Below are 17070 nucleotides of genomic sequence, written 5' to 3'. Positions count from 1 at the left end.
GTACTGAAGAGATTTGCACGACTGAAGCACTTTTGAATTTCAATTGAACATTTGTTCCTAGCTTCTTGACAGTGCTGAATCTTCGTACATGTTTTTACATGAGAGAAAAGTTTAATGTTGCTGTATTTTTTATAATTTCAGAAAAATCCTGCAAAAATCAATGGTGTGTACCATGATTTGAAATTGGAATAAGATTATGTACTAAACAGCTTTTGAAGGGTTCACTAGAAGCGGCGATAAAGGTTTGCCGAGATACAACATTCCCCTTGTAGTGGGAGTACGAAAACAGTGAATGACCACAGGTTTTAATTTATCATATTCTTTATTTTAATAATGAAGAAACGCCCTTAAGTGGATCTGTTTCCGCTTTACTCCAAAGGTGTTTGTCGGACTGCTAGCTTAACTTTAGTATGTCTATCAGCTGCTGGTGGTTGTTCTGTCTGGCAAGGTCCAGTGGTGTTTTCCCCTCGTTATTCCTTGCCCAGCGGTCAGCCCCTGCCTCGAGCAGTGCAGCTGCCACTTCTGCGTGGCCGTTCAGAGCCGCATAGTGCAGCGGCGTTCGCCCCCACTGATTCCTGGTGTTGTGGTAAGGAGTGGCCGCCAGCAGCAGTCGCACCACAGCCTCGTGGCCATGATATGCAGCCATCAGCAGGGGCGTGCTCTGCATTTTGTTCCTGGCATCAGCCTCCGCCCCTGCCTCCAGCAGCAGCCGCCCCACAGCCTCGTGGCCATTACCTGCAGCCTTGTGCAGGGGTGTGCTCTGCCAGTCGCTGCTCCTGGCTTCCACCTCTGCTCCACCCTCCACCAGGCACCTCGCTGCCTTCACATGCCCCTTTTTTGCTGTCCAGTGGAGGGCGGTGTACCTGTCCTCGCTCTCATCTCTCGCCCCCACGTCCGCACCAGCTGCCAGCAGCGTCTGCAGCTCACTGACTGAATCCTCCTTCGCTGCCTGAATCAGTCTGCTGTTCTTCTCCTTTTCAGGCAGGCTCCTGTGCAAAAATGGCAAATCGTCACATATTTCTCCAAGTACATGCTTCTGATTAAGAATACTGCAAAAAAACCTGATATGACACCAGTTCTAAAAGTAGATCTATCCAACGAACACCAACTAATCTACAATTTTCTTCATTTGTGATACGAAACAGTGGGACAGCCTGTATTTATTGAAGTATGCATGCACAGTGACATCGTTCTCCCAAAGTCTTCATCAATTAAAAACTCATACATTCTGTCTCTCCAGACCTTTAGTCATCATATTTTGTCACATTGATTCCTGAGACATTTCGTGTTTTGCTGTCATAATGCTGCTGTTAAGCAGCCGTTGCCCTCCACTGAAACAGATGCGTTATGAAGTTATAATAGTCCTCTGTGTGCATTATGTGCAAATTTGTCGAAACATCAACGTCAACAGAGTCAGCTAATGTTTGACTCGAAAAAATTAAATCGAAATACTTCAGATATAGGAATAGCTGTGGATTACTCCTTTATCCATACACACAAACATATTTGTTGGCATATACACATATCTTGCAAGCAGTTCTCAGCAAGTCTGTATAACAAGCATATCCACATGCAGTCTTACACACTCTCATGTGCACACACATACACAAGCATATCCACATGCAGTCTTACACACTCTCATGTGCACACACATACACATATACATATACACAGTATCACACAACGACCACCACCCCCCCCCCACACACACATAAAAAACACACACACCCTCGTCCATAGTTCTTGTGGGTGTCTAAAGGCAAAAGCAAATCCTCAGTTTGGAGAGTAAATAGATGATTCATGTGCTTGCCTGGATTACGATTCGCAATACAGCTCCTGAACACACTGTAGACCTGACACTGCTCATGTATTGATTGATACATACGTCATGTGCTTTGTGTGTGACAGCCTCACTACAATATGTCTAATACACAATACCTACATTATGGCACTATAAACTGCATTCTATGCCCTCCAAGATTAGAGTCCTCCCTCAGGCATGGGTCTGTGTGTTGTCCTTAGTGTAAATTAATTTAAGTTAAATCAAGTAGTGTGTAAGTCTAGGAGCCAATGACCTCAGCAGTTCGGTCCCATAGGTACCTACCACCTACGTGCGTTCCATGTCATCAGGAATAAAATAATTCATTATACCCTAGAGCTACTGAACATCAAATTCTTTCTATTATTCTGCCTAGTGAGATATTAGAGACAATGAAGAGAGTGAGGATCTGAGTGTGTGGATTATGCCATCCTAGTACATAAGACTGAAAGGGCAGCAGAAGACTCAATCCCAGAAAACATGCCCTTCTAGGGCTCTGCCAAGATACCTCCGGTATAATGGGGTCCAAGAACGTGATGCGGCAGCTAACGACAGGAGAGAAACACTCAAAACCTACATCTACATCTACATCCATACTCCGCAAGCCACCTGACGGTGTGTGGCGGAGGGTACCCTGAGTACCTCTATCAGTTCTCCCTTCTATTCCAGTCTCGTATTGTTCGTGGAAAGAAGGATTGTCGGTATGCTTCTGTGTGGGACTAATCTCTCTGATTTTATCCTCATGGTCTCTTCGCGAGATATACGTAGGAGGGAGCAATATACTGCTTGACTCTTCGGTGAAGGTATGTTCTCGAAACTTTAACAAAAGCCCGTACCGCGCTACGGAGCGTCTCTCCTGCAGCGTCTTCCACTGGAGTTTCTATCAACCCTATCTGGTACGGATCCCACACTGCTGAGCAGTATTCAACCAGTGGGCGAACAAGCGTACTGTAACCTACTTCCTTTGTTTTCGGATTGCATTTCCTTAGGATTCTTCCAATGAATCTCAGTCTGGCATCTGCTTTACCGACGATCAACTTTATATTATCATTCCATTTTAAATCACTCCTAATGCGTACTCCCAGATAATATATGGAATTAACTGCTTCCAGTTGCTGACCTGCTATTTTGTGGCTAAATGATAAGGGATCTATCTTTCTATGTATTCGCAGCACATTACACTTGTCTACATTGAGATTCAATTGCCATTCCCTGCACCATGCGTCAATTCGCTGCAGATCCTCCTGCATTTCACTACAATTTTACATTGTTACAACCTCTCGATATACCACAGCATCATCCGCAAAAAGCCTCAGTGAACTTCCGATGTCATCCACAAGGTCATTTATGTATATTGTGAACAGCAACGGTCCTATGACACCCCTGCGGCACACCTGAAATCACTCTTACTTCGGAAGACTTCTCTCCGTTGAGAATGACATGCTGCGTTCTGTTATCTAGGAACTCTTCAATCCAATCACACAATTGGTCTGATAGTCCATATGCTCTTACTTTGTTCATTAAACGACTGTGGGGAACTGTATCGAACGCCTTGCGGAAGTCAAGAAACACGGCTCTACCTGTGAACCCGTGTCTATGGCCCTCTGAGTCTCGTGGACGAATAGCGCGAGCTGGGTTTCACACGACCGTCTTTTTCGAAACCTACAAGCGACAAGCTCCAGAAGAGAATTTTCTGTACTTTAATCACCTCCAAGGAAGTGCACAGCGTATATACAAAATAAAAAAAAGGGGAGCTGCCGACACTGACGTAATAGCTAGCCTCTTCAATGCTCCATGACTATCATTTGGAATAGAATTGAGAGAATAAGACGTATTAACACAGCAATGGAAAAACTACAGGCAACATCTAAAATCCTTTTAGAAAACATTTTATGCAACTTGAATCCAAGCAGATGAGAACAGGAAAAAACGATTTAATGGTACAGAGTCAGATGGAACACCTGTCAAATGGGAATTTCTCCCTGTTGGAGACGACTCTAGCAATAGTACGTAGCAAGATTATGGGACCAGGACTGAGTAACATTCACTATTCATTTCTCCAAAATATGTCAGAGAAGGGATTAATTCATTTATTGAATATCTTAAATGAAATATGGACCAGCCAAATCTACAGCCCGGAAATGCAGACTCCTCGGATAGTAAAATGGGATAGGCGCCTCAGTGCACTCCGTCATACTGTTCCACCATCCATTCCAAAGTCTTGTTAACACACGATAGAAAAATGATGGAATACAAATTAGAAAGGTAGTCTGAGAATTGAAAAGCACTGCGCCTTCGACATAGAGGTTTTAAAAAGTGTATCGGCACGACTGAACGCTAGTATCATTATTACGGATACATCACTTGCGTTCAGTGACAATCAATATTTTCCAGCAGTGTATACGGATTTGACAACCGATTATGATTATATTCGTATGCCCCCATTAATAAATGAGTTGAAGAATCATGATGTCCCCCAGTCATTCATGCGCAAGCTCAACCGATTGTTGGTCGATAGAAGCCTGATTATCACAAGAAAGAGCGGGGCCAAGGAGAACAAGGAGGGGGTTATCGTTAGGCTCACTATTGCTGTTCAGTCTGTTTACATCAGACTTACATTCAATGATTCACCTAAGTGTGGGATGTAGATGCATGTAGTATGCACATGATTTATATATTTATACTCGTATCGCAAGTTTTCCTGAGTTTCAGAGCATATGGATAAGGCTGTGATATTGTTCAGTTAATGGCTCAATGAGAACTGCCTCGACGTATTGCCTGATAAATCAGCTGTGTGGCTATATACGAGACATAGGCTTAACCTAACAAAAATTGTAATGTTAGGACCCTTTATATTCCCAGTCTAAAGAGTGGTCAAGTTCTCAGGGCTTTGTATCTATCATAAGTTAACATCATCACATTACATTAATCAGATAATTAACAAATCTGAAGGTGCCAGGAGTACCCCCCCCCCCCCCCCCCCCCCCCCCCCCTGTGACAGGAGTTCGTTGAGAAGCACACTCAAGGATCTTCATTAGCATATACAGCGCACTGATAATACCTTACATGTATTACGGATGCATCCGTTACAGTTAAGCAACGCAGAGTTGACTACATAAATTATGTATTACTGTGAAGTTATCACAGCACTGAAATCGACTCCAACTAAAGCCTCGGTAATGGAATAAAATGTATTCCCGACGCACGTCTTCTTCTTCTTCTGCTTTGTTAGGACCCTTCAGGATCACTTGTGGCTTTTTTTTTCTTTTTCTGTTATGTCCACTTTGATGTTGGTGTCCGGCCACCTGTGACCATCCACCAATCCTTTATACTTCTCCCTGTCCTGTGCTACTGCCTGCAAATTCCTTTCTTTTATTTCTACAGCCTTCGAGTCATCTCTGACTTCCTTCACGCAGTTGTTTCCCGTATGACATGTTGCATTCCATATCTTCTTAGTCAACCTCTCCTCGTCCATCCCCATGATGTGCCCAACAAATCATAACTTCCTCTCTCGCATCTCGCTCGATATGGGTTCAGTATTTTCATACAATTCCTGTCCTGTTCTGCTCTGTGTATCCAGATATCTCTATGTTTTTTGGTGCCCCATATGTCTCTTAAAATTTTCCGCTCCTCCTTCTCCGACTGTACGCAAGCTCTCTTGTCGAATGTGATCGTTTCTGATGCAAACAGAGCAGCGTTTCTTACAGTTGCTGTGTAATTTCGCAATTTTGCATTCCGTTACAGATTTTTCTTGCCGTATGTTGCTTTCACCGCGTACCATAGGTTCTCCAAAAGCTGTTCCTATCTACTGCGCTACTGTTGCTCTGTATTCCACCAGTTATCTTCTCCCCCAAATAACGAAAACTGTTTCTTTTTCAACCACTTGGCCATAAATCTCCGATTCAGACTCAGTGTTCACTGTCTTGGTCTTCTTACGTGCAATCTTCAGTCCGACCTTTCCTGCTGTTTCGGCTAAATATTTTAGTGCTGTCTTTGCCTCTTCTTCTGTCTCACTTTAGAGTGCAATGTCATCTGAGAATTTTAGACAGTCCATTGTTGCATTATTTTTGCCCTTGTACCCTATTTTCACACCTTGATCTTCATGTTACTTTTTAGTTGTCTCCACTGTCTCACTGCTTCGTCCAAAACCAGGTAAAATAAAATTGTTGACAGTCTGTTCCCTTGCCAGATTCCTTTTTTATTACGAGGCTGTCTGACAGCGTACTGCGATGCCTGATCCTGGCAACAGTGTCGCTTAACGTTTCCTCTATTACTGCCTGTGTTGCAGCATCCAGTCCTCTAACACGGCAAGCAGAGTACTTGTGTCAGCTGAATCGTTGGCCTTTCGGACGTCCACAAATGTCACTATTGTTGTGTTCTATTATCCGTTTTATTCCAAATATCTGTTCTGTACAGTCCTTCCCTTTTTTAAAGCCACACTGATACAGATACCATCAGTGCCCGATGCCTTGTTGTTTTTGAGGTTTTTAATCACCTCTGCCACTTCTGCCCTGGTGGGTCCATTGTCTAGAATATCCTGACTTTTGTCTCTAGAGCATTAGTGTGTCCACTTTACTGTCAGTGCTTCTGCATTCAGAAAATTCCTAAAATACCTAACCATTTCCTCGCACACCTCTTTCTCGCCAATTTTTGTTGTGCCATCTTGTCCTATTACGGAGGGTCTTTTGCCTCGAAGCCTTTAATTCTGCTCTTCATTTCTCTGAAAAATACACGTTATTTGTATTTCTTGAAGCCTTTATTCGCTTCTTCAAGTTTCTCATTCCATCAACTTCACTTTGCATTTCTGATGGTTTTACTAGCAATTTTTCTCGCATTCTGGAAGTTCGACCAGTCTTCTTGCTTTTTACAGGATTGCCATTTCATCCATGCTTTCCTCCTGATCTCGACTGCATTCTCACTTTCATCCGTCCACCACTCATAGTTCCGTTTCTTGTTGTTAGCAGCCAGCAGGACTGCCTCTTATTCCATCATATCTCTCACTCTCTTCCAATCACTCTGAACTACCATTCTCTTTGCATACTCTGCTCTGTGTTTTTTCAAAAGATCTAGGTCGATTCCGTGTTTATGGTCCTACGTTTCCTTGCTCTGTTGGCTATCCGTCTGCATTTCATTTCGACAAGGTAGCGATCTGATTCCATGCTGCTATTTTTCCTCACTTTCGTGTTCATAATCTTTCTGTGATTCTTGGCACGGATTGCTACATAGTCTAACTGTTTTTCCCCTATCCTGTTTCCAGGGCTGATCCACGTTGTTTTCTTGCTTGCCTTAGCTTTTTAATGGATGATCATTATTCTCATCTTGTGTCTCCCAATCTCTCACAATTCTTGTTTGTTCTCTTGTGAGCTGGGTAATCTCCCACAGGATCTCTAAACTTCCTTTCCGTGACTATTTGCACGTTAAAATCGCCTAGCAAAATAGTGACACCTCTTTTGTCCCATTTGTCACTACCTCATCCAACGTGGACCAAAAATGTTCTGTTCCTACTTTGTCTTTTCTGTTCTTATCATTTTTTGGTGCATGTGCATTCACTACAGTATAGGTTTTGTTTCCTATTTTCACTGTCACATACGACAGCCTCTCCTTTATGACCTTCCACGCAGTGATACCATCCAGGTGTCTACGATCTACTATAAAGGCTGTCGCAGCCATAAAAGGTTGCTTTGCACCCAACATAGGGTTTCCCGACGTAGATCAAATAACGTTTCATCATCAGAATCTTCCTGAAACGTATTCACTTCTTAAATGAAAATCTGATAACAGGGATTAAAGTGCTATGCAGGCATGTATTGAATTAAGAAGATATTTACTTCGATGCTCCGTCCTTCTGCAAATACGTCGCCACTTCCTAAAATATAAACTGCTTCATCACGCCCTACGCTAACACCTTAGTGTAGCTGCATATCAAGACGCAACCTCTTTTTATCCAAGGTACACTGAGTGAGAAATGTTTACTTAGCAAACTAGCACCTGGACCATTCTCACCTCAGATCTACGAGGATAGGTCTAAATAAAACCAGGAAATCCATTTGTAGAATGCAATGCTAATCGCGGAGGCAAATTCAAGCTCCCTGAAGTTGTGTCCATATTCACAGCAGAACTCATAGCGCTTTTAGACGGACTTAAATACGCAAAAGAAGTGCAAGAAGAAAAAAAGTCAATTTTACCAGACTCACGTTCAGCAATGATGCTCATAAAAGGCTACTACGCCAACATAACGAAAATTATCTATTATCCCGCATTTTAGAGGCAAGGCAGTAGATTTCCCGCATAAAGAGTACGACTATCATATTACGGCTCAAGATGCACAATGGAATGAAAGGAAATGAAAATGTAGACAAGCTGGCCAAGGAAGCTCTTTACACCGCTGCAGCGAAATACGATAAAGTGTCACACAACAATCTTCACATCGTATAAATTATATTCAGTGCCAGAAGGAATGAAAATCTACAACGGTTTGGCGACATTGAGGAGAGACACTATGCCCCAGTGGTAGCTAATGACCCATCACGTCCCAAGTACCAAAATCGCAGGTACAGCGGAAACTTTGCACTGAGGTGTTGAAAGTCGTGGGGAGCCCCCTAATACCATGTCCTTTTGCCCTGCACAGTGCAGCGACTCGGCGTGGCGAGGACTCAACAAGTATTTGGAAGACGCCAGCAGAAATACTGTAGCATTCTACCTCTAAAGCCGTCCGTAACTGCGAGAGTGTTGCCAGTGCAGGATTTTGTGAACGAACTGACCTCTTGAGTATGTCTCATAAATTTTCGACTATTCATGTCGGGTGCTCGAATTCTCCAACCTATCAACAACAGGGGCCCAGTGACATGGAGAGCATCTGCAGCCATTCATGGACTTTATATTCCCAGGAAACGATGGAATTTGTATAGGTGATGATGCGCCAAGTAGCCGGACATAATTTCCAGTCAATGATCTGTTCAGTAGGATCAGAGGACCTATTCCATTTCATAGCTCACACCATTATGGAGCCTTCAAATGGCTCTGGGCACTATGGGGCTTAATATCTGAGGTCATCAGTGCCCTAGATCTTAGAACTACTTAAACCTAACTACCCTAAGGACACCACACACATCCACGCCCGAGGCAGGATTCGAACCCGCGCCCGTAGCAGTCGCGCGGATCCGGATTGAATCGCCTAGAACCGCTCGGCCACGGTGGCCGGGTATGGAGCCTTCACCAGCTTGCACAATGTCTTGTTGACAACTTGGGTCCATGGTTTCGTTGGGCCTCCGCCACACTCAAATCCTACCATTGTCTGTTACCAGCTGAAATCGGGACTCATGTGCAGTCGGGACTCGTCTGACCATTCCATGGTTTCCAGTCGTCTAGGATCTCATCGGTATGGTCATGACTCTAGGAGAAGCGCTGCAGGCTGCGTCGTGCTGTTTTCAGAGGCACTTGCGCCAGTTGTCTGCTGCAATAATCCACTAATGCCGAAATTAAATGCACTGTCCCACGAATACGTTCGTCGTACGTCCCACATCTGCGGTTATTTTACGCTGTGTTGCTTGTCTGTTAGTACTGACAACTCTACGCAAATGACGCTGCTCTCGGTCTTTAAGCCAAGTCCGTCGGCCACTGCGTTGTCCGTGGTGAGAGGTAATGTGTGAAATGTGGCATTCTCCGCACACTCTTGACACTATGGATCTCGGAATACTGAATTCCCTAAAGATTTCCGAAAAGGAATGTCCCATGCGTCTAGCTCCAAAGACCCTTCTGCATTCAAAGTCTGTTAATTCGCGTCGTGAGGCCACAATCACGTCGGAAACCTTTCCACATGAATCACTAAGTACAAATAAAAGCATCGCCATTGCACTGCCCTTTTATACCTCGTGTACGCGATACTATCGCCATCTGTATATGTGCATATCGCTATCCCGCGACCTTTGTCACCTTAGTTTATAATAACATTGGCGCGAATTCGCTTCAATCACGGGACATTCCGCCAAATCTCTACTACCTGAACATAATCAAATCTTCTTCATGTGAATGCGGAAGTGAAGAAGGTGTTAAGCACATCGTCTTCAGGTGACACAGAAGGTATCCAGAATTTGCGAAACTATTACAGTATCTGATGTCCTCTGGAGATGCTTTGCCTGCAAATATTACGATCCTTCTAGCAACAGAAGGCACAGAAGTGTGTAGTTCCCCTACAGTTTTATAACAGATGTTCAAAAAAATGGTTCAAATGGCTCTGAGCTCTATGGGACTTAAAATCTGATGCCATCAGTCCCCTAGAACTTAGAACTACTTAAACCTAACTAACCTAAGGACGTCACACACATCCACGCCCGAGGCAGGATTCGAACCTGCGACCGTAGCGGTCGCACGGTTTCAGGCTGAAGCGCCTATAACCGCTCGGTCACACCGGCCGGCTAACAGATGTTTCCTATTTGTGTACTGATCTAAAGTTGAAATCCACGGAGAGAAGACGAAGTTCTTTTTGCGGTACACTATTGAGAAAATTAATAGAAGCGGCATTCGAAGCTGGTGACGCCAACGTGCATTTCGCGTAAGGATCGCAAAGATGATGTAAGAGAAATAAGCGCCCTTACGGAAGCGTATACAAAATCGTTTTCCCTCCCTCCATTTTTGAGTGGATTTTTCTCCTAAATTTTGGGTTTTGTTACTGTTAGACACTAACTTTAGCCAAGTGGAAACCATTTTCTTTAAAGTTTGTGAATATTCTATTTTAAGGTACTGAATCTGTGATGCTGGTCTCTTAACGTACTTCAGTGCTAGGGCCCTCTACCAGCTGTAGCTTTTGTTTGTACAAATATAGGGCGACCTCAGGCTGTCGTAAGCCTTGCTCATAAACCTTCGTGAAAAAATTGTGCCTGACTGGATTCATATGAGAAAATTTCCAGCGGTATGTTGTGGTTGTTTGCCGAGTTATTCTTTTTATGTATCTTTCAGCCAATTTAACCTGTCACTGTTACATTTTTTCTATTTTGTAACTCGTCTGATGATGGCAGTAGATGTAATTAGCCATTGTGAATCGCACTGCAATGCATGAGAAACACGGGCGTTTATGAATAACCGGCCAGACATGACATTCCTTTACAGACTTTATGTCTCCAATAGATAACCACAAATTCTAGTATTGTAAGACTACATAGTTTCAAGCATTCACTCAAGTGTACATCCCCAATTAACTGAAAGCACGCTTTCAAGTCTGGGAAAGTATTTAAGATCCAGTGGCACACTTCTCTCAGCTACGTTTAAGAAGTTCGTGTCTAGCATGGTTCCATCAGTCAGGAATTTTATTAAAGATAATTTTCACCCTTGTCACTTTAACGTTAAAATTTGATTTTTTGCAGGTCTCCATTCTTGTTCATCAGCAAACTGATTTCATGAGTATCTTCCTTAGATATTATCTACGTATAGAAATGTTTCCAAGTCAGTGGCGTATAATTTTACTGTCAGCAGCCATCCCCACCGAATCAGGTTTTTTTTTAATTGATAATGTTATCTTAAGGTAAGGAATGAAAGGTTCAGATTCGGAGAGGAAAGTAATATATGGAAAGGACTGACAAGAAAAAGGGACAGGTTAATAGGACATTATTTATTAAGACACATCAGAGAATAACTTCCATGGAACTAGGGGAAGACTGCAGAGGTAGACAGAGATCGGAATGCATATAATTGAAGATGTAGGTAGCAAATGCTACTGTGAGGTAATAACATTGGTACAAGAGTAATTCATGACGGGTCGCATCGTCCGCAGCTCGTGGTCGTGCGGTAGGGTTCCCGGGTTCGATTCCCTGCGGGGTCAGGGATTTTCTCTGTCTCGTGAAGACTGGGTGTTGTGTGATGTCCTTAGGTTAGTTAGGTTTAAGTAGTTCTAAGTTCTAGGGGACTGATGACCGTAGATATTAAGTCCCATAGTGCTCAGAGCCATTTGAACCATTTTTTGAACGGGTCGCATCAAACTAGTCATAAACTCATGACTCAAAAACATGATGTCAAAGTCTACGAACATTATGGTTAGTTGAGATTTGTAGATTGAGGTGAGAGATAAAATATATCTGTTTAGTCGACCAATAGATCGGATGTGGTTCCAATTGTAGCTGCATTGACGTGGTATGATGTAGATTATCTCCTGAGGTGATTTCAATCTGCTATTTAATAAGCCTGCTAATACTGGAAACCGGCAGTGAATAATATTATCAGTCTACAGTCTTACTGTGATGATACCATTCTCTTCCTAGAGATTAATGCCGCTAGCCCGCCAATAAAATCTCTTGGAAGTATTAGTTCGACTAAATTTTCACAATACATAAGAAGTAAACTAATTGCCACTTGTCGCCAATGGGTACTCAAAAAATCGCACAGGCATTCCTTCGACGCTCTCTGCTTTACTTTTTAAGACGTCCATCTCAGACACTTATTGTTTGGTTATAGCGAATACTATGCTGCCATCACAGTCCCCAGTAAATTGGTCTTTACAGGTGGTCTCCAGATGCACTAGTTGACTCTAGAGTGTTTATTTGAATTTCTGAAAACGTGTTGTGTAGTTGTTTACTCAGTGTGACATTTTGGTCTGTCCTCGCCCATTATCTGTTCTGTCGGTGCCTGATTTGCCCCTTTATCCTCAAACTGTGAAACTATTTTATTGGCGCCCACCTAAATAGGGACAAACGATCATCATAATAAATCATCCGCGTGAGCTCTGATTTCTCTTATTTTAAGCGTTCGCACGTCCTGTATGTTGTTCGAGAGTGAAACTTTAGAGAAGTAGCATGAAGGTGGTTCGGTGAACTCTCTGCCAGGCATTTAATTGTGATTTGCAAAGTAATCATGTACATGTCGATCCTGCCGTGTAATGCGTAAAATTGATGTCTGACCTCCAATGTAGTTCCTTCCATTACGTACGTGCCGCTCTTGTAAAATTTAGTTGTTTTAGTTTGATTGTTATGGGCTTTTCTACCATGGTATCTTTTCTTGTAGTGGGTCGTCGGTCCAGTTTTGACACTGACTATCACGCATACGTGATGCACCCAGGGGCGGTTCTAGAAGTCGGTCTAGGGGGGGGGGGCTAATTGGGGGAGGGGGGGGGTGGTTGGCGGAGTGGAATATCGCTTAACAAAAGGAGAGTTGGGGGTCCTCCTCCGACAAATTGGTAAAATTTGGTGTTGCTTAAAGTAGTTTTTCGTAACTGTTTTGGAGTTCGGGGTGCTCTTTCGCCTCTGTTTCTTTTTACTGAATATGTCAAAGATATTTTCAGTCTCCATATCTCTTTCTTTATGGATATTTGCAAGAGCTAATTCATTTAGCCTCACCTGCCCCATTGCGTTACGCAAATAATCTTTATTCGTCTCAAAGTAGAGAAGCTTCGTTCAGGAGTGCCTGGGGTGACAAGAATAGTCTCAAGTATTTGGAGTAAAACATATACATTTGGGAAAAACTGATTGTCGCATTTCTTTAATGCTTCAGTTACTGTTTCAGGTCTTTTACTTTCATCAACCCACTTTTTCTTCCATAGTTTCAACTCTCCTTTCATTAAATGGGAAGAACTCTCCAAAAACTGTTCATATTTCTCGGATGCCATGATCACTTCATACCCACTATATTTTAAACAGTATGCAGGAATAAGACCTTCATGTTGTAATATGGCGCGAAAATCTTGGGGAAATCTTGTTTCTAGCTCGGCAATAAAACGATCCACAACAGGTAAAAATACTGTTCGCCTAAAGTATTCCTCGGCGTTTGAAGCAGGAACGTTGTCTCTTTTGGTTTGTGATGAAATAGTTCTTGCCATTGCTATTACACTTCCAATATCTTCTGCTAGTTTAACAGCGTCTTCAAAAATACTTCCGAATTCTGTTTCAGAATCCATCCTTATATTGTTGAACACCTCAAGCACATCATTGGCATTATTTAAGGCAGTTGTTAAATCCATTTTAGGACTTTGGAGCTGTTCGCTTAATCTTAGAGTTAAAGAGAACCAATATGCTGCAGTTGCTAACGCTACTACGATGTCTCCTCTTCGGAAAGCGGAACTAAACATGCAAGCGTTACTAACCGTTTCTGCATTGGTTTCACGACTACTTGAAAGTTCGTCAAGCAAGGTCACTTCCGGGACAAATAGCTCCTTGAAACTAATAAGGCTATCGTTTCTTTCTACCCATCTTGTTGGACACACTGCCTTCAACTTTGTTTTCTTTGACCCTGTGAACGGTAGTCGTGATATAGCTTCCTCTAGGGAACTTTTTCTGTTTGCAGAGGCAGACAAGAATGCTCAAACTGATCCTACAATTCCCATCATATTTCTAACTATTGGAGTATCACAAGACTTAGAAATGCACAAGTTCAAAGAGTGGCTAAAACAGTGAGTGTAAATAGCCAACGGCTGCTTACTTAAAATAAGAGCTTGTACTCCTTTAAATCTCCCAGCCAAGTTTGAGCCGCCATCATAGTCCTGTCCATATATTGATAGCTCAGCCCCAGTGTCTTGAGTTCTTCATCGATGGTTTCTGCAATCGAAGTGCCAGGAGTTGATTAAAGCTCAGTAAAAGACAGAAAGTCTCGTAACAAAGGTCTCTATGTCAATGTACCTAACACAAAATGTCATCTGTTCCTCAGTGGTGACATCAGTTGTTTCATCTCATATAATGCTAAAAAATTTAGCCTTTTTCACATCTCTCGATATTGAGGAGCGAACAGCGTCACCAATGCAATGTATGACTACGTTTTGGACTGTGTTACTTCTCATAGAACTGTTTTGACCACATGTACTGAAATGTCTTAAATCTTTATCTCCAGTATCCACACGAAAAGCCAAAAGACTCTGAAATACTCAATTTTTCCCTCTAGAAGATCATCAGTTTTTTCTTCCTTTAGCTGAGGAATTAAACCATGATCAGGATGTCCTCGTAAAGGTAGGTTATTTCTTGCACACAGGTCTATAGTCTTTATAGTAGGCCTCAAGCGTTTCCGGTTTTCTTCAATAACTGAAGATTTCTTGGCATCAAGGACAACAGCAATACATTTTTACTTGATTCCATAGACTTGGTGAATTCTGTGGCCTTCTACATGGAAAATTTGTGATATTTTGTGTTTGCATGATGATGAAGATCTTCTGTACCCTTTTTGTATTTGACCAATGGTTCTTTTACCAGTGTTTTCGATACCTACAAAAATAAATTAAAAAGGTCTTAGGTAAAGAATTAGGCGAATAAAAATTAGTGCAAACACCAAATCTTGTAAGCACTCGAAATGTTAGCAACATAGAAATTTTTGCTGAAAAACCAAGCCTGAAAACTATTTCATCTACATCTACATCTACGTGATTACTCTGCTATTCACAATAAAATGCCTGGCAGAGGGTTCAATGAACCACCTTCATGCTGTCTCTCTATCGTTCCACTCTCGAACGGCATGCGGCAAAAACGAGCACGTAAATTTTTCCGTGCGAGCCATGATTTCTCTTACTGTATCGTGATGATCATTTCTCTCTATGTAGGTGGGTGTCAACAGAATGTTTTCTCAATCGGAGGAGAAAACTGGTGATTGAAATTTCATGAGAAGATCCCGCCGCAACGAAAAATGCCATTGTTTTAATGATTGCCACTCCAATTCACGTATCATGTCTGTGACACTATCTCGCCTATTTCGCGATAATACAAAACGAGCTGCCCTTTTTTTTTTTTTACTTTTTCGATGTCATCCATCAGTCCCACCCGATGCGGATCCCACACCACACAGCAGTACTCGAGAACTGGGCTGACAAGTGTAGCGTAAGCAGTCTCTTTGGTAGACCTGTTGCACCTTCTAAGTGTTCTGCCAATGAATCGCAGTCTTTGGTTTGCTCTACCCACAACATTATCTATGGCATCGTTCCAATTTAGGTTATTAGTAATTGTAATCCCTAAGTATTTAGTTGAATTTACAGCCTTCAGATTTGTGTGACTTATCGCGTAATCGAAATTTAGCTGATTCCTTTTAGTACTCATGTGAATGACTTCGCACTTTTCTTTATTCAGGGTCAATTGCCACTTTTAGCACCATACATATATCTTATCTAAATCATTTTGCAAGTCGTTTTGATCATCTGATGACTTTACAAGACGGTAAATGACAGTATAATCTGCAAACAAGACGGCTACTCAGATTGTCTCCTATGTCGTTAATATAGATCAGGAACGCTGGATATTACTTCTGTTTTACTCGATGACTTTCCGTCTATTACTACGAACTGTGACATTTCTAATAGGAAATCACGAATCCAGTCGCACAACTGTGGCGATACTCGATAGGCACGCAGTTTGATTAGAAGACGCTTGTGAGGAACGGTGTCGAAAGCCTTCTGGAAATCTAAAAATATGGAATCAATTAGACATCCCCTGTCGATAGCACTTATTACTTCATGAGTATAAAGAGCTAGTTGTGTTTCACAAGAACGATACTTTCTGAATCCGTGCTGACTATATGTGAATAAATCGTTTTCTTCGAGGTACTTCATAATGTTTGAATACAGAATATGTTCTAAAACCCTACTGCAAATCGACGTTAGTGATATAGGCCTGTAATTCAGCGGATTACTCCTACTTCCCTTTTTGGGTATTGGTGTGACTTGGGCAATTTTTCAGTCTTTAGGTACGTATCTTTCTGTGAGTGAGTGGTTGTATATAATTGCTAAATATGGAACTCTTTTATCAGGAATACTGTGAGAGGAACCTAACTGGTATACAAGCTGGACCGGAGGCCTTGCCTTTGTTAAGTGATTTAAGCTGCTTTGTTACACCTAGGATATCTACTTCTATGTTTCTCATCTTGGCAGTTGCTCTTTATTGGAATTCACGAATATTTACTTCGTCTTCTTTCGTGAAGGAGTTTCGGAAAACCATGTTTAATAACTCTGCTTTAGTGGCACTGTCATCAGTGACTTCACCGTTGTTATCGCGCAGTGAAGGTATTGATTGTTCTTGCCACTGGTGTGCTTTATGTTTGACCAGAATCTCTTTGGGTTTTTGCCAGATTTCGAGACAGAATTTAGTTGTGGAAATTATTAAAAGCAACTCGCATTGAAGTACGCGCCATATTTCTAACTTCTGTAAAACTTTGCCAATCTTGGGGATTTTTCGTTCTTTTAAATTAGGCATGCTTTTTTCGTTGCTTCTGCAACAACGATCTGACCTGTTTTGTGTACCATGGGGAATCAGCACCATGACTTATTAATTTATGTTGTATATATCTCTCAATTCGTGTTA

At 42.2% G+C, this 17070-nt stretch overlaps 1 protein-coding gene across 1 annotated transcript in view; it reads right to left on the bottom strand.

Annotated features, from left to right (window-relative positions):
- Positions 1-394: 394 nt before the first annotated feature.
- Positions 395-17070, bottom strand: part of LOC126419739 (putative ankyrin-containing lipoprotein Lxx09580) — a 41281-nt gene continuing 24605 nt past the window's right edge. The window contains exon 3 of the mRNA XM_050086917.1: positions 395-989. Within this exon, the coding sequence (XP_049942874.1) occupies positions 395-989 (595 nt within the window). The remainder of the gene's footprint in view (positions 990-17070) is intronic.

The sequence above is a fragment of the Schistocerca serialis genome, chromosome 9 (assembly GCF_023864345.2).
Source record: "Schistocerca serialis cubense isolate TAMUIC-IGC-003099 chromosome 9, iqSchSeri2.2, whole genome shotgun sequence".
Classification (NCBI taxonomy): Eukaryota; Metazoa; Arthropoda; class Insecta; order Orthoptera; family Acrididae; genus Schistocerca; species Schistocerca serialis.
This window is presented reverse-complemented; position numbering and strand designations above follow the sequence as displayed.